General features: G+C 38.8%; 1 protein-coding gene across 3 annotated transcripts in view; it reads right to left on the bottom strand.

Annotated features, from left to right (window-relative positions):
* Positions 1-404: 404 nt before the first annotated feature.
* The window catches only part of unc13c (unc-13 homolog C (C. elegans)), a 121,310-nt gene continuing 102,451 nt past the window's right edge, over positions 405-19,263 (bottom strand). For all 3 annotated transcript variants that reach the window (XM_085261479.1, XM_085261558.1, XM_085261393.1), the window contains 9 exons: positions 18,461-18,549; positions 17,962-18,099; positions 16,955-17,078; positions 16,391-16,450; positions 14,424-14,504; positions 8,860-9,007; positions 6,012-6,104; positions 4,204-4,363; positions 405-2,041 (listed from right to left, as the gene is read on the bottom strand). In XM_085261479.1, coding sequence (XP_085117605.1) covers positions 1,756-2,041; positions 4,204-4,363; positions 6,012-6,104; positions 8,860-9,007; positions 14,424-14,504; positions 16,391-16,450; positions 16,955-17,078; positions 17,962-18,099; positions 18,461-18,549 — 1,179 coding nt within the window. In that variant the 3' untranslated portion in view covers positions 405-1,755. The remainder of the gene's footprint in view (positions 2,042-4,203; positions 4,364-6,011; positions 6,105-8,859; positions 9,008-14,423; positions 14,505-16,390; positions 16,451-16,954; positions 17,079-17,961; positions 18,100-18,460; positions 18,550-19,263) is intronic.

Genomic DNA, 19,263 nt, shown 5'->3' on the forward strand with positions numbered 1-19,263 from the left:
TAGTGACATATTCTGATGTAACGAATTATGATTTCTAAACTTTTTTTATGCAAAAAGAATCTTTGGCATCTCTGTTCCACCAGACCTTTATGCCACACACTTGGCTGTTTTAGAAAGGATGTATTTAGTTGGCAGTTGAGTTGCATTGTGGATACTGTAGGCATCATGTTATGAGTTTTATAAAAACGTGTGTTATGGATATAAAAATATCTCAGAGCCAGCTCCATTAAGTTTGTTCCTTTTTTGACTGCGAAATAAAATGCATGCAGAAGCCCTTTAAGGGGTAATGTAATTTCCATGGCGGTTATGATGGATAAAAGGGAAGCTTACTGGACAATTTCCAAAAGGACCCGGATGTTTTAACACATTTGCACATACTTTATGCACATAGAAGAAAAGTAGACTTTTGTACAATATCTCACTAAATATATTTACATGACATACAATTCGCCATCAGTGCAATACATAGGAATGTTGCATATTTACCAAATGTTAGACTCTTTCCTTTATGAAGAAAAATAATTCCAATGACAGAAGCTGATAAAACTAATGTATAAAGTAACATGTGCAACTTTTGTATCGGTTAACAGCTTCACATGAAATAAAAAAAATAAAATCTTAGTACCACCCTATCAACAATCAAATATTAAGCATTGAAAAAGTAAAGATCACATGTACATATATATCTTCATACATGTAATGGATTGCTTTTGTACAAATACTTTATATAACTTTGGCAGTTTATCAGGAACAAAGTTATCGGAAAAATATGAAACAATAATATCAAACTGTCAGCAATGTCATGTAAGCTTGCCTTCCAAAGCTCATGTTCACAGTGGTCATTCAGAAAGGTTGGAAGCCGATGGCAGAAAAACCAAGAACAAAAAGCCAAAGAAAAAGAAAACATTTCCATCCTTTCTGCTAGGACTGTTAGCACTGGAGGCTGTCGTCATTGTTGTCATGGTTATAAAATTACAAACACCTATGAAGGTTTAGATAGCAGTCATCGCCATTTAAAAAAACATGGTCTATTTTCAGGTCGACTTAAAATACAAACAGTTTGAAGGCAAGGGGACAGGACCCTGCTCAGCGGTCACTGTGGAATCATGGGAGAGACATGACCGAGAAGAGGACATGCACATCAGTGCTGTGTGGAAGCACGTGAGGCCAAAAAACGAGGGTGCAAAATAAACGAATTTGCAACAATCGAAACGCCACATGGTCAGAAAATGACTTACACCGGACAAAATAATCGAGCAAATTTCAAACATACTAAGTTCACCATAATTCATATACGTTGATTTTGTTCTTTTTTTTCCACTGGTTTGGCACTTTATTGGAACAAATCTCTGTTCAAAAAGACTAATGTTGTACAAAAGGTATCATGTCTCATTAACATAACTCGTAGAATATAGTACTTAATAGTAAGCATACGGTAAGTAAACACTTGTACATACTGTAGTTTTAAAATGAACATTCCAACAGATGTTTTACACACATGCACAAAAACAAACAAACAAACACAACTTTCTCTCTCTCTCTCTCGCTCTCTCTCTCTCTTTGCTGCCTCGCCACATTTGGGCCTCCTCCATTTCTCTTTGGACAATCTTATTCTCCTTCTGAGTGATCCTCTATCCCGAAAGAACAACTGTTGCTACTGCTCTTTCTCATCTTCCATCTTTCCCTCGCTATCGTTTACCTAAGACAACACAACTCATTTAATACTGTGGGGTTTTTTTTTTTTTTTGCTCCACGTTATGACACTTCCTCCGCCGAGCGCGTGTCTGTCTTGAGACGCACAAACTCTTTGGCCACCTCGTCGTTGGTCCTTTGAGAGAGTATCCTCATGATGGTGATGCCCGTTTCGTCCATGGAGATGCTCTTCACCAGCGGGTAGCAGGCGGCGCAGCTGCCCTTGTCTGCCAGCTCTTTGAGAGGGATGACGGTCATGCCGATGATGCGGTCCTCACGGGCAAAGCAGTAGTCCTTCACTGAGACATGAAGCTCATAGGCCTCTGGACCGTGTTCGTTACTCAGAACACTGAGAAAAATGACAAGGATGAGGTTGGGGTGTGACTTAGAAAGAAATTAGACATGAACAGATTTAAAAAGTAGTCCTAAATCCTACTTTTAAAACAACCATCATGGGTAATGAAAATTTACATCACAGGCAGTGAGAGGGTGTCTGAGTGTCACTTAAAAGTACATGAAACTAACCTAAATGCACTTTTTTCCTATTATCATATAAGCTTAATAAGTGTTCCTGTCAGGAACTGTACAAGAATGTGAACGAACTGCTGACATTTGGCTTTGTTTACAGCTGAATATAGCCTGTCAGTAAACAAGTCTGGCATGGTGACATTTCCACAGTGAAAAGCCTCCTTACTGTATGCGTGGCAATCATGAGAAACTCAATCATGTTTTGTGAGGGAAATTAATGTATCTATTCAAAAGAGCAATTATTCTGAGCTTTTTTTTAGGCTTTTTTCTAATTATCCACAGAAACCTGTGGCTTCTTGAAATTCAAATGACAATGCCCAAGCATTGTCATTTGAATTTCAAGAAGCCATATAAATATATATGCAGACATCACAATGTGCGCTGCTAACGCTAAGATCACTCCAGATGTATGACTTGGCTGAGTGGGCCTGACTCTGAGAAATACAATACTTAAAATTGTCACGTTAAAACAGTTGCTTGATTTGCTTTTATTACAAAAATAATGCTGCTGAATAATGTACATTCTAAGGTTAGAAAAGTAAGGTGTTACAGGTACTATTAAGCATATAGATTTCTGCTGCTTTCTTTGTAGTGTGCAGCAATCTCAGTTGTTAAAAATGAAGGTGATGTGCCAAAAACTGCAGTTTGTTGAATAGCCACCTGAGACCTGAAGTGCCCAACTTTAAAACAGAAACAAACACGTAGAACCTGGAACTTGTTTTTTTTTTTTTTTTGGTGTCTCTTCAGCTTATTTCCCCTACATGGGACATTTTTATTATTATAGATGACTGATGGTGTGGACTGAACTGGGACAGGACTGTCATTCTGGCGTTCAGTTTAAAAAGGAAAAACCTGATAAATAATATGGCTCACTGTGTAGTTCATTTTACTGATAGACTGTGCAACAAAAGTAACATTTTTCATTATGTAAATTTTGGACAAATTATTAGCATTCGTCACTGTGTGATGCAGAAATATAGTATATAAAAGATATAGCCACTGTGATGGACATGACTAACACAGTGTATCTGACAGAGAAACTGAGGGACACTGGCTGCTTATTGCTGCTCAAGTTGTAAATTGTAAGTTATTAGTCATCCATTATCTTTTCTGAATCTTAGATTGACCATGATTTATCAAAAGGGGTTCATGTTCTTTTCAGTATGATTGGAAACTAGCAATCAAGGACATGAAGTCTTCCCAAAAGTGTTGACTGAGGTCCCTGAGCAAGGGAACCAAGGGCTAAGTTCCCTTACACCTCTGTATAACAAGAATCTTTGTGCAAACAGAGGAGTTATCCCCTGCTGGCCATAATGCATAATGCAGGTTTCAGGGGCTTCAGCACTGGCTTCTCTTTAATTCAATTTCAATTCAATTCAATTCAATTTTATTTATATAGCGCCAAATCACAACAAAAGTCGCCTCAAGGCGCTTCATAGATACAGAGAAAAACCCAACAATCATATGACCCCCTATGAGCAAGCACTTTGGCGACAGTGGGAAGGAAAAACTCCCTTTTAACAGGAAGAAACCTCCGGCAGAACCAGGCTCAGGGAGGGGCGGCCATCTGCTGCGACCGGTCTTTACAGACCTCAAAGCTCCAGCTATCTTTTATATTGTATATAGATGCACCCTAGTTGTCTAGGCTAGTTAACATTTGCTATTTGATAACTTGATACTGAGACCTGTTGTCCAAACACAACTCTGCCAAAAATATCTTTTGAAAGAGTAGACCACAAAACAATAGGTGACATTACAGTTCCAGGATGCATCCATATTTTATTTACACTTTGTGTTTGTAGTTTGCAGATAGCACACTGATTTCTGATTCAAAAGCAAATATATGAAGTATATTATTATTAATGACAGTAATAGAAAAAAATGACACTAAATTAAAGAATATTACAATATTACAAGAAGTGAATAAAATTGCTCACAATTTTATTCACTTCTTTAACTGACGAGGAGGACACAGATACTTACTACTGGAATGTTTCATTGTACTTTGGTGACCAATTGTTATTCTTGGTCTTGGTGCTGAATTTGCGTTTCTTGTCAGCCAGATGTGGACCCACGGCATTGACTTCTACAAATGGCCGGAACATGGCGTTGGTTTGCCAGATGAGGTTGTTCACTCCGACCACTGAGAAACGCAGAGGAAATAATAATCTCATTCATTACGACATGGACACAGGTACAAGAAAGGAAAGTCCACTAATTCTGCCAAAAAAGATTGTGTATTCCAAGCTCAGTTTCTATTTTTGGACCTGTATTTATCTTGTTCCCACAGATAAACGGCTAAATGTAGAAAATGTCACGTTAAACTGAGATACCGTCGGAGCAAGCATAACAGAGCCTGATAACAGAAACATTTCCAGCTATCTGCAGCATTAATGGTAAACATCTCTGCGTGTTAGTGCCTATGAATCAGCCTGCAAAGATTTCTTTTCATACTCACTCTTCTGCACTGATATTCAAATAACGAGTAAATCCACAGTGAAGAAGACCAGAGACATTGACATGCAGCGTCAGTAAACCATAATGATGTGGCAGCATGCTGGATTTTCTGTGTGAGCTGCCAAATTTAGATTCAGGAAATGCAGAAAAAATTTAATCAAAAGCTAAACTGTGACTCATGTAATGATGGCTTTTCCTGTTTGTGAAAACATTGTTGCTTTGCTCTCATGTTTTTAGTTTCTCTAATGCCTATGGTGCTTTTGGGGGGAGGCAGGTTTAGAGACACTGTAAGGAAATAAGGAGGCTCACAGTGAATTAAAAGAAATACATCTCTGGAGAAATTCTGTAATGATAAAGCAAAGAACTAATAAACAGCCAACCTTTGAGCCAGCTGTACATGCATAGCTGAACTTGACTTGTCTTATCTGTGTAGTAGCAGACCTATGTATTTTCCAGTTTATAGCTATTACAGTATACAAGTATCAATCTTTTTTTTTCAGCTATCCCCTAATTACAGTGACTTTGTACTGTGCTCTAGCAGGATGTAATTTTGAAGTACAATAGAAGTATAACTTGCAGGGATAATAATGCAGTTTTAGGACTCCGTTTTGGTAAAAGTCTTTTCAGGTGCATTGTTTTTAAAAAAAATCATACTGGCAAATGCAGACGATTTGAAAGAATGAAACTATTAAAGAGTAAGGTAATTAAATTTGGACGATCAAATAACAACTGAATTAGTTTTAAAAAAGTTATTTTTTGCAATTGTCTTTTGCTTAAGTTTGATTACGTAATAAAATTTCCTTTGTTTTTATCAATGTCTTGTAGTATGTAATGCTCTACTACTACCAGAAGGTGGTGATAATGTATCTATAAGCTGTTTGCCAACAACCATGAAACAACACAACATAGAAGAAGAATGTTACTAACACTTAAACAGGAGACACACATAAAGGCCAAAACTATTGCCCATCGTGAAATTGCATGGAAATCCAAATATGCACGGTCATTTGAAAGCTTAGAAGAATGATTGACTAATACCTATAGTACCTAGTGGAATTGACAACAACAGCTATTACAAATATGACAATACTGCATCAATCCTGACACTGTCATGCATAAAACACCTGATTTTCTATTTAATTACAATAAGAAACAACATATCAAAAGGTAATTAACTTATTCTCTGATTTTGAAGGCGCTCCAAGAAGCTGTGCTGCTGATGGCCCCTGCAGCCCAGTTGCACAGATGAGATAGATTTTTGTGAATATTTGCAGGTGTGAACAGATTTGACTGGAAATAACAAAAAGCAGGTTTGAGTATAGGAAAAAGCTCACCCTTCACGCTGACTTTGTGCTCTCCAGTGCCAGGGTGAGAGATGAGATTCACTTGCATCGACACCTCCCCCACTGATCCGTTGGATGACTGACCTGGACACACACCAAAACAGCAACAGGAGAATTGGAAAGAGGCGTAATGAAAATCAGAAAGAATGGAGGAGCAGCAGTGAGGAAGCAGGGAGAGAAATACAGAGATCAGGAACCCGAAATAAAAGAGATGGAGACCGAAAAGAGAGAGAGAGAGAGGGAGGATGCGAGGACAGATGCAAAACTGTGAAGACAACTATCTGTGTACCTGGTGAATCCAAAGATTGATCCAAAAAGCTGTGTATAAACACATGAGTGTGTCAGAACTAAAAGAGAAAAAACAGACCTAAGGAAAACAGTAAGAGAGTAGACTTGTTTTCACTCTCATGGCAGCCCAGTAGCAAGCAAAGCCAGAGTTTCCTTTAGCTCCAGGCTAAACAAGAATAACAACAAGTAAAAAAAATAGAAACATGAAATAATCTGTCTGGTTTGAGGGCTGTGAAAAAGGCACATGTTGTGAAGGAATCTACTAAATAAATAATGTTCTACATGCTGAAATCAACAACGTCTTAGCTCAAGTGAAAACACTGGATTTAACTCCATGGAAACACACTATGAATGCCATGCAACAGAAAGGAAATAGATGAGGCAAAGGGAATGCATGAATATAAAGGAGGACTCTGCTCAGTTGCTGTGCAGCATCATTAACGTGTCACTCAGTCAGAGATGAACAATTAGAATGGATTGCTGACCATGTTACATACTGTCTGATGTAGGGAGCCTTGCTCATTTCAGCTGCTTCATGTTTAAGCCAGCCAGGAGCAAGTAGACGTTGAACACTACTTAATGTAGAGGCATGTTGATCCAATAGCTAATCAATATATGTCAAACATGCAGCACCCGTTGTGGCTGGTAATGGGGAAACAAGCCTTGAGATTTATTGTAATGAAGCCCCAGGAAGCCGATAGAGAACTAAGAAACTGCAGCACAATGAAGTCCTGAACTTGTGAGAACACACAGCAATGCCACTGCATGGTCACTTTAGCTATCAGGGTAAAAACAGACATTATGGTATGTTGTGCATTTATGAAAAAAAATATACCGGTGTACTCAACAGATACTAGAAAAGGAATTCTGAGAGACGTAGAAGCTCAAAGTGTGAAGAAGACAAATGGTACATGTTGAAGATAAAAGAAAGCAGGGATAGATAAAAACCAAGGTGGCAGCGAGTAGGCCTTAGGATCAGATTAAGTGAGGAAAATGCAGATAAGAAAGGCGAGTTGTCTGCATTAATTGACGAAGACTTGCTCTTAAATTCCCAGATTTTTTCCACTGTCAAATAAGACGTTACGCTTAGCCTACACCGTGTGACATTTCAACACACGAATACTACATAACCAAAAAACTGCAAAATATTCATGCGAGATTACTGTAAGCTAGACAACAGCCCCCACTCAACAAAGAGACACATGTATGCTTCCGAGAGCAGGCTTGGCAGGATTAAACTGGTACATGCCGTGGTCTAAATATGTCGTTCTCAGAGCACAGGGGTTGGTGATTAATGAAACTGTGTCCACTGTGCTACATCAAGCATCATTTCCACATTCTTTAATTTTTGACCTCAACCAGCTCACTACTTCCACTTAAAGACAGAACATTAGGCCACCTCAGATAAAAAGCATGGTGTGAAATTGCGGGTGGAGCTGGAATGGGATGAGAGATGTAGCGCGGGTGGAAGAAGAGAAACACATCGAGCAATCTGAAAATAGCACACAGCGAAACACTGTGTATCTATGCCCATCTGCCACTCAGGGAAAACGGCAATGCTGGTTGGCCTGCTGGCTGCCGAGCTTTTTCCTACAGGCTTTCAGTTTCCTGCTGCCTGCTATGCAGTGTTCTACAAGGCTGAGCACACTGAGGGAACCGGGAGCTTAAAGCTTCAACGCCCTGCCGGGTTGAATTCCCTCTTGAGCATCTCTGGATACCTGAAGGTATTTCCGCCTTATTACAGAGAAGAAAATCCAAATAAAGACGGATGAGTCAACAACATATACAAGTGTGCCAGAGATGCCGGAAAGAAAGAGTGAGGCGACTGCACAAAAGAGAATATATGGATTTACATAGCAAATACTGTATATCGTATTTATCCCGACAGTGTTTTTTTATGCATTGTTAATGAGAGAGTGAAGGGAAAAGAGCATGAGAGCAATTAAGCCCTTAAGCACACAGGATGAAAAGGCCAAAGATACTGTTGCTGTTTGTTTGTTTTTAAAGTTATTTACAGTGAAAGAGGCACAGTGCTCCTACAGTGATGAGATAAATGCAATTACAGCAATGTTCACTGTGTATTTAAGCTGATAAAAAAGAGGCATCTTCAGAACACATTTACAGCAATATATATGGGGTAAATACTGATGGGAAACTCCATAATGTTAAGGTTAAATAAAGCATTACAACTCCGAAATGTTGCAGACAAATCAGATATTAACTGTGAATTACAGCAACAAATATGTTGTGAATAAACTGTTTTGCTACAAGTGTAATCAGTCGTCATAAAAATATGTTTATTCACTTCTGCCTAGGTGCTAAAATATAGCTTCACAATAGAATGACCAATCTGTCTTTTTTCACGCCTTTGCTGGCACTCTCACTGTGTTTTTATAGATGCTTTCTGTAAAAGTGAAGCTGCCCAAGCAAGGCAGAGAGAATACAGAGTATAGCTCTTAAGACAAAAGTTTTCCAGCATTTGAATGCTGAAATAACTCCATTCCCTCCCAAACTGAAACCCAACTGAGCCTGACCATAGCTAGGTGCTTACCTTGAGAGGTTTGGGTGCATATATATTTCTTGATCAAGGCATCTGTAGGTTGAGTGTAAAGGCTGAGAGCATATTTGAGGGACTTCATATCAGGGCTCTTTTCAAGGAAAGTTTTCTTCAGGCCATTTCCTCCAGCATGGAAGTATTGCTATAAGAAAAGAAAGAGGAGTTAACTTCCAGATGACTCCAAGAATGTTTTCCAGGAAGGGATCCTCTGTTGAGTTCATACACATCAGCAAGTTTCAGTTGGCAGAGAAATAACCTGAGATTATGTGGACAGTATGCATTTTCCAAGCAGGAGACCAGGCAAGAGACAGCAGTAATAGCCACTTTTCTGTCTAATTACCGTGCATTTAAATCTGAAACCCCTGCTTGGGTGGTTAATGCACATTTGCGCTGATAAGCATGATAGCTGAGTACACACAAAGCTTTGCATTCTTTTGAAATGTTGTCACCACTCCTACATATGGAAGATTGTGGCCATGGAGAGATCTTATTAAGAAAAGATGGACTGCTTTTTTGTGCTTATCTGTTCAGCTAGCTTTCTTCTACAACACATGATCATTACACAGACAAAAGAGCTATTGTTAATGGCGCTTGTGTTGTTTGTGGAGTTTCTGTTGTCATGATCCAAGTTAAAAAGTTGGTGCACCCTTATCTCATGTCAATAAATACACTGGACAGAAAATGCAGTAGACAGAGATAAGGTATACACAGCTGCAAAGTGACATCCGAACCACATTGTCTTCATCAGACAAAGCTTGACACCACAATGGAGAAAGTGCCGGTAAATATTTTCAGACTGGTGTCAGGTCAGTGACTCGACACATGGGGAGGCGCTGTGGTCTGCCTCACCAATGATTTATTAGTCATAAAGTTTGACCGACATGTGCTTCTTGTGAATTATACATAATCTGGCGTGCAGAGGTTGAGTCATCAGTGGAGTTTTAAGAGAAAAAAAGAGAAACGGCACATATTCTATCCATAAAATGCCCAGGAAACACTAAATATACATAAAATTCCCAGAGATTAACATCTATAGTTATTTAAAATAAACACACCCAACTACAATTGAATTGGCTTAAACAAACAGTGGTACAATAAGAGTTGTATCTATTCACAATTTCCCACCATATAACACAGGAAGATGTTCAGAATGTCTGTATTTTGTGCCTTGGAGATTTGTCTCATTTTAGGTCAGAACATTTGAAACAATTTATTCAAAAAATATCACCTCCTCATTCCAATCACCGTCACAGCACTAAGACTCACAGAATATAAGCTGTACTGATCTATAAGAGTGTCGCCTCATCCTGAAAAATGCCTGCAGTGTTACTGCTGGGCTGCAGTGCTGCATTCCCTCTGGCAAAAAGACCCAAACCAACCTGCATGCTCAAGATATCACCCTGCCTCCAGTAAAATCACCGGCCACCGTTACAACATCCGTACTTTCTTTTTGTTACCCTATTACTTTCCTCCAGTTCCTTATATTTTGCCTCATATATTTGATTTCGTTTTTCTTCTTCATTTATTTTCTCTATCTTCAAGGCTTAGCAGGGGTTTGCATTTGGTAGTTAATGATGTGAGGCTGTAGTCTTCTGCTGATAAGTCTTTAGCACATTTACCTGAGCAAGTAAGTGATTACTAACAGTTTATTTTCTGGTAATACTAACATCTGATAACAAGAAAGACAAATAAAATGGCCTGCATAAAGAATCTTATTATCAGTTTTTTTCCTAATATCTATGTTTGTTGTTCAAAAACTGGGATCTATTCTGAAATGCACTTCAATAAATGCCTACATATTATCTTATTAACTATATCAAATACACATTTTATCGAGGAACTCTCAGACATCTTTCTCATACAATCAGACAAGGCCAGAGTTCAAAGAAAGGATAAATAATACATTACTGGGGCTCTGTTAAGTGTGCTATTTTGTCAGGTAAGGTCTGCTTAGGCCACTGCATTATCCTGCCCATTCATTTTTACAGGTTTGAAGTTCAGCTTGGATGAAATATTATATTTACAGTTTTTTCTGAATGCTTAAACCCTAACTGTGATTCCTGTAGCACAATCTCTAAAACTATTCAGACTTATAGCAAAACCACTCACTGAGTTTGCAAAACTAAAAGCACAAAAACTGCTTTGCACTCAGTTTGCAATTTTGTAACACACACTTTGCAAAACTGTAGGCACAATTCACTGCACAACACTCAATTACCAAATTTCCAACACACTCCTAGCAAAAGTATACACATGTATGGCTATCATTAACACTAATTTGCCAACTGTCTGGCACACTTTCACATGTGAAAACTTTTTTAGATAATTAGTTCACTTTGCAATCAGCCTAAGCACTATAATACAGGTAAGCTGTGTGTGCGGAGTACAATGGAGGGAGCAGAAAGAGTGAGAAGTAGAGGAGGCCGAGGAAGAGGACGTGGAGGTGAAGACGTAGGATGAAGAGGACGACAAGGACAAGGAGGAGCAAGAGGAAGACGAGGAGGGGGGAGAGGAAGATGAGGAGGGGGGAGAGGAAGGGTAGGAAGAGTAAGAAATAGAATTGCTGATGACATCAGAGCTACAATAGTGGACCATGTAATCAACCGTGGAATGACCCTGAGGGTAGCTGGCCAACGGGTCCAGCCTAACTCGAGCCGCTACACTGTAGCAAGTACCATAAGGACATCTTGAAATGAGAATCGGTTAGTACAGTCACTTCGCACAAAGATTTGTAGCACTGCCATATGCCAATGAGAAACACACCAATACCATTGATGTAAAAATACGGAAATTGTTACTTTACAGAATTGCTAGATGACCAGATGCTGGGGGCAGAGGAAGCATGTTCACTGCAGACCAAGTAACCCATATAGTCATTATGGCGATTGCAAATAATCCTATACTTGGAAATAAACACTTGTGTTTGTTTTGATGTGTTTGAATAAACACCAGTACTTGAAGTTTGGATCCCTCTATGCTTATGGATCTATGACAGAAGTATGAGCTCAAACTGACATAGCCTACCTTGTGCACAGAGAAAGCCAAAGCCAGATGTGTTTTGTATTCATACCATCAGTGTGCAGTTGGCGCATTGTGTGCTTAGTAGATGATGGCTTGTGTGTACTGTTTGATACGGAAACACCATTTTTACGAAGGTGTGAAGAGTTAATCTAGCTGTGTTTGCTTTTGCAAGAGAACTACAATGTTTTGATTATTGGGTGACAGGTTTTCTTATTTGTGTGAAGAGTTTTGCAAAATTAGCCACTAGTTACAAAAAATGTGCTTAAGCAATCAGAAAAAACTGTAAATGTTTAAATAAAAAAGCATTTAAATAAATAAATATGTTGCACAGGATTTAACTTTTTAGTCCAAGAAGAAATTCTTGGTTCTATATATTTATACTTACTGATGAATGGCACATTTCTTTTAAATTTTAGTGTATCTATTTTTGATGGGTTTTGAGGTTGTTCTGTTTTTTAGACTGTATATTCAGGTAGCCATTTAAACAGAATTTCTAAATTTCTACCAACTCTGTGTTAATCGACTGCTCTCATTGGAATACTGATGAAAGAATTTCGGTGACATGATTGATTTAAACCTCCAGGTAGTTTCCTTGGTGACAGCAAAATCAATTAGTTTTTTTTCTACACCTTATGGAGTCGTGTTTCCATAGTGGCACCTTGCCATAACTCTCCTCTTGTGCCTGAAGAACTCGGACTTGGTATCATTTTGTATCCTTTTGCAAAAACTGTCAAATGGCAGAAAAGTAAAATGCTGCTGTTTTTTCTTCTTTTTCTATGGGCTTGGGAAGTGTCAGAGGTATTTTTAAGATGCAATTTATTTTTAGTTTTAAGTTGTGCACCATACTCTTGTAGTTTCACTTCATCAATATTAACATTAACAAGCAAACAAGAAATACTAACAAGCTCCTGGTTGAACCAAAGAGCATCGCTTTGGAGCAAATACTACAACTCGTGACCAGTATTTCAGTGTTTTTTAAAACTGCTAAATAATTTTTTAATGTTTTTTTTTTTTTTTTATTAAGTCCCACCCTATTACACTACCACCACCATATTTTACTGTTGGCATTATGGTCCTTTTTTGAAATGCTGTGTTAATTATATGCCAGATATAACAGGAATCAAACCTTCATATAAGTTCAGATTTTGTCTCGTCAACCCACAGAATGTGACTTTAGATCAGGGGTAGGCAACTCCAGGTCTTGAGTGCCGGTGCCCTGCAGGTTTTGGATCTCACCCTGGGTCAACACACCTGAATCAACTGATTAGTTCATTACCAGGCCTCTGGAGAACTTCAGGACATGCTGAAGAGGTCATTTAGCAATTTGAATCAGCTGTGTTGGATCAAGGACACATCTAAAACCTGCAGGACATCGGCACTCGAGGCCTGGAGTTGCCTACCCCTGCTTTAGATTGTAGGATGATGTGTTGCTTTTTGAGACCTCTTAGTCTGCTTCACTTTGTCACTCAGGTTCTAAGTAATTTCATAATTCAACAGGTCTGCCAGTAATCAGGCCTGACTGTGGCTAGTAAAACTGAACCAAACTTTCCAAAAAAAAAAGTGGTTAATCACAGTTAATTCATGATTTAACAAGACAGCCAATTAATTTTTCACACAGAACCAGATAGGTTTGGATATCCTTTTTCCCTTAATCAATGAAATCATCATTTAAAAACTGCAATCTGTATTTACGTGGGTTATCTTTGTCTAATATAAACAAATTGTTTGATGATCTGAAACATATGCAAAACACTAGGAAACCAGGAAGGGGGCAAACACTTTTTCACACCACACCACTCAGCCATAGAAAACCCTGCCATGAATCACCTGGTGCACAACTTTTGTACTGATGCTAATGCTAGAAGAGGTTTGGAACGCTGCAGTTATTGAGTCAGCAGAGTGCTGGAAACTTTTACGTACTAGCCTCAGCACTTAGCAACCCGCTCTCTTTATGTGGTCTTTTACTTTGTGGGTGAGTTACTCTGATTCCTAAATGCTTCCACTTTACAATAACACGACTTTCAGTTGATGGTGAAATATCGAGGAGAGAATAAATTTCACGAACCTACTTGTTGTTGCAGTGGTATCCTGTTACAGTACTGCACTTGAGTTCAGTGAGCTCTGTAGAATGACCCATTCTTTTCTGCCCTTTATGTTTGTAAAGACTGCATGGCTAGGTGTCCGAGTTCATACACCTACAGCAATTCAAATTACTATTTCATTCATGTACTTTATTATTTTTACATTTTGACAATATTTAATGTCATTATATATGATGTGGAAAAAATAAAACATAATCGGTAACCTTTAGTAAATCCATTTACAGTGTAAACATAGGTGCAAGTAGAGACTATAGCTCTTAAGACTAAAATGTCCAAAGCATGTCACGAGTAACAGAATTCCACACTCCTAGAATATGCATGTTTAAATCATTTGCATATCTCTGCTATGCTATGCACACCTGCTTTTCCTTTTAAAGGTCAAGTTTAGCCAGTACTGCCAACTGTATAATAAACAAAAAAAAAAAAAAACCTCACCTTGATGGTGGGAAGCACAAGGTCCATGGCTGCGCACTGGCGTGGTGTCAGACTTCTGGCTTCTTCTCGGATGACATGCTCCTAGAGAGAGAGAGTAAAACACTGCAGTAAGCAAATACCATCACAAGTCACATTTGTTAACTTTGAATTTTAAGATGTATCTCCAGCAAAATGGTTATGACCTTAAGTGAGCCATAGTGCTCGTGATATAGAGCATTTACTGCTTACAAACCAGAACCAGTGCAAGTCATTTAAACTGTTTGTGATAAATTTAAACCTCGCTGTCTCACACCAACACACAAAAAAATCTATTTTAATCATGAAAAATGTTTTTGTCAATTCTAATTGGAGCTTTCATGACCCGTAAATTGATTGCTGTAAATAACTTCTGGCACTGCCTTATTTCTCAGGTGTGTACAGCTCGTGTGTACAGAAGCAAAAGTTTCATATTGGATGTGATTTAACTATTTAATCCACATAATCACACTGTCAGGTGCATGCCGATGGTGGTTTACTTTGAAAATGCACATCGCAATCTTGAGATGAAAGATGTGTGTATTCAGCTGCAATCATCATATGGTACAGATTTAATCAACCAAAAGTCTTTAAACAGAGCTACTGTGAGAGGAAATAGTTTAATCTGCATCAGTGCTAAGATGTTCTTTGGTTTTGATGCCAAAATTGCACTGGGTCACCCTCATTGTGTCTGTTCCAGCACTTTCTCCATCCAGAGAAAACAAAGCCATAGTGTGCCCCAAAAACACTGGAGGTTGCATGGAGGAAGATATCATGTTCTGATGGAGAAACTGTGCATGTTTAGATAGACTTTTTTTGCCATTTATTATTATATTATATTACTGTAATAATGTATTTATTTACTCTCGTAATTGAGTATTTCAAATAGAAATCTTCCTGCAAAATCCATGTAGTAAGCTGAGAACACACTACAAGCTGTTTGTTGTCAAATATTTGCTGAAAAAGATAAGTGCTGTGTAGAGCTGAGCACGGGATTTACAGAGGTCATAGGACATAGACATCAAAGTGGTCCTGCACACTGCATTACATTTTTCAAGCAAACTGTCAATCAGCCAAAGTGTTCTTCAACTGTTCCAGCGAATCTGAAAACATTACATAGTTCAAAAGTCACATCACTGCAATAGCAATTAGTCAGGAATTTACTTCGGATGTTAGATTGTGCAGGAAGAGTTAGACACATGCCTTAATATATTAACAGGAGAGAACAGAGCTAAGAATAAAAAAATGACATCAGAAAATGAAGCCTACATTTTATGACAAAAGTAAAAGAGCTGGAGATTATCAGTCATAATCACGAATAACAAGAGGATGATGAAGCACTTTAATACTTTTGGAGAACGACAGAAAAACGCCCATCTGTGTACAGATGATCAGTACCCAGATGTTGCCTCAAAGGACATCTGACGGAATCCCACACACAACACAAACATGAATTCGCTTAAAATTCAGCAGGGAAACACACATTACATTTGCAACTTCTGTGTGACTCAGAGCTAAAATACCTCTCAGAGGTATTGTCACACCCTAGTTGTTAGTGAAACCACAGCACAGCCACTGATCTATCCAAATGCCTCACTAAATGGAGCTCGTGGGATTAGACATCCTCCAGTCACATCAGCAATTAGACACCTGCCCAGTTATGTAGCTCCAAGCTGTATTTCATGATGCCAAAGAAGAATTATCTTACAAGGTTTTTGTTCTTTTTATATTTCTGGACACTTGCATGTGTAAAATGTTGATCATGTTCAGCTGCGTGGTGAGATTATTTCTTTTGATTTGTGTAATTTATATTACATAAGCCATGACCACAAACATTTTTTCCAAATATAAGAACAATCCATCTTTAATTTAAGTCCCTTTTTAGACAATATAGGATTCAGACCAAACAGAGTTTATGTATTGTGATATTTATAAGCTCATTCATAAATTACCTTCAGTTTGGATAGCTGTCCCAAGTCCTTGGCAGCACTGAAGATCATCTGAGCTCCTTGCTGTTGGAGAAGCAGATACGGTTTCATCATGAACCATCGTATGAAAATATATTTTTGAAAAATGCAGCAGAAATTGTTAAAAGATTATCAGGTGATCAAGCTAAACAGAGTGAAGGGATAACTTATTGTTGCTGAAATTGGATTTCTAAAGTGGCATTGGGCGACATCTCAAACACTGTTTGACATGATGACTTTAAGATTTGCCTGGTTTGGGTGACAATAAAAAATGGGCTTAATGAGATACTCCTAAGATGAAAAATATTAACCAAGCTCTCACAAAAGGATTAGGAGTATGAAAAAACTTGTTCCACGTGCATAAAGATTTAGAGATGTCATGTTGCCGTGCTTCATCTTCTGTACAGTGATTTGTGTGCTATGAGGGGGCAGGAGAGAGCGGAACAGATGGAGGAAGAGAGAGAGACAGGTGCACAAGAGGAGGGAGGTGGAGGCCAAGTGAAGAGCTGAAAGAGGTAAGAGAGAAGGGGAATCTCACACAATACTCACACTCTGGTCACTCAACGGAGGCAGAACAATTGTTCTCTCGATTGTGTTCAGCACAATCTTCCAAAGCTCTTTGAGGACTCGTTTCAGCACTGTCTTCTCACAAATCTTGGCAAATAACATTAAACTGCAAAACAGGAAAGGAGGTCATGTGTCAGGTTAACACTTACAGCCCTGCCTCAAAACTAAACAAACATGGCTAAAGACTCCTACTAAAGTCTTCATAAATATAATGATTAAATAAAGAAAAGAGGAAAAAAACAGCTGGGATTCAAAGAATAAATGCAGCAGCTTTATGATTTAATCTCACCCTATTGTGGAAGCAGGGTCTAAGAGACATGAGAAAGGATTTTGTATTTCCATATCATTAAGAGGATTCCCTGTAATACCCCACTGGCCTCAATGTTGATTTGACAAAAGATTGAGAACGATTCCCAGGGCTCAGCTAACCATATCAGAACACAGTGTAAAAACCCTCCAAGTAATAAATGCAGTCCTTAGGTTACATTAGTAGGCAGTGATCGATAATGTGTCTCCTGTGTATTATACCCATTTTTCCTAGTATCAAAGTGGTCCCAACCAGAAATGAAATGATCAAACAATTGATCAGCATTGAGGAGAGGAGGAGAACGGATTTCTTTACAATCAAGGGTCTATTTTTCCCTTAATCTTAGTCTTAGGACACAACACTGTCTGAAAAAGGCAGCCCAAGGACTTAAATGATACTAAAGAAAAATGCAATGTCGTCTAACAATGTGCTGAACTGGCCAAATGAATAACACCAAACAATAACTTTCGGTATGTTAATGTGCGTGCTATATTTTTCTGCTTAACTTGCAAATGCTGTGTTTAAGGAAGTGTGATCTAGAGCTCCCTGGTTGGATTGCTTTTGTAGTTCTGTACTTGGATTAATGACATTTGCTGGAGAGGCTGGCACGTGCAAGTATTGTAAACAAAAGGACAAAATTGTGTTACACAATTCTTCTACCTTGTATTCAGTAGATACCCACTTTTTGTCCAGAAGGTCCATAAGAGGCCGGAGGACAGTCTCTGCGTCCATGGCAGCATTACTTCCTTTGGCTGGACCTTTCATCTGAACCAGCTCCTGGTTCATCTGCTTCACACAGTCCTCAATCACAGGCTTAAAACTGTGTGATGGAAACCAGAAATCCTTTGAATCTTTTTCTTCTATTTTTTTTTTAATGCTGCAGCAGTAAAAATTAACCATTTTGAATTGGTGCTAGCTCACTCCCGCTGTTCCTATTATATGACTGAAAAGGTGTTAAGAGCTGGGGTGACATTTGTTCATTTGGAAATGTTAAGGAACTTGCTGTGCTCACAAAGCATGGTGCACAGCAAGAGCGTGAGCCACTTACATTGTGAGCAAATGTCTGTCAATAACTAAGCAGCCATATAGTTCAATTTCTTTGACAGAACAAGACATGAATGAAGTCATTAACCATTTGAAAAACACCCCATGCGCGCATTTTGAGTAACACCAGTGCTCACCTGGAGCCAAACACTCCGCTGAGCTCATCCAGCACTGTGTTGAGTTTATTTTGCAGCTCCTTTAGCAGATCACTGGCCTCTGCATCCAGCTGTGAGTAAAAAACAAAAAAACAAAAACCCAGTTATGGCATAATTACACACCATACACTAAACACACACTGACTAGAACTCGGTATCTCTGGAGGATGCCTCTAGTAGGGTGGGGGTGCTGGGGGGGATGGGGGCAGGCACAGAGGAGTGGTAACCTGCCTTGCTGGTGGCCTCCTACTCATTCTGCCTGCCATCTGTGGCAAACAGCGCTCTGAATACCAATGGACAGCTCACCTCCGAGCACTGTAACGATAACTGCCGAGTCATGAGACACGGTGTCAGCAAAGAAGCAGCGAGCGAGAGGTCTCTCAATGGAGAACATTTTTGTGCACTATTACACATGTTACAGAAGAGAGAAGATGCTGGGAGCCTGCTACATCTCTGGGATTTAAGCATTTGGGCATTTATACATACAGATGTTCTGATTCTCAAGACGTCTGACTGACGTTTTTCAGTTTTAGGGAGAAAAAACCTTTTTATGTTGGTTGCAATAAACAGGTGCAAGATTTATTTGAGAGTGAAAAGTTTATTTATTGAAATGTGGGTGTGTTTTGATTGATATCTATATCCCACATATCTATATGGTGACAGATGACAACCTTACAAATGAATAGCTTCCAAAGCCAGCCGATGCAAAATACATCAACACTTTTTTTCCCCACAACATTTACTGTACGCATGCATTTGTTGGCCATATTTATGCATGCGCATGT

Source organism: Mchenga conophoros, linkage group LG1 (genome assembly GCF_057382185.1).
Source record: "Mchenga conophoros isolate Kocher_MC1m ecotype Shallow Benthic linkage group LG1, M_conophoros_male_GT1.1, whole genome shotgun sequence".
Classification (NCBI taxonomy): domain Eukaryota; kingdom Metazoa; phylum Chordata; class Actinopteri; order Cichliformes; family Cichlidae; genus Mchenga; species Mchenga conophoros.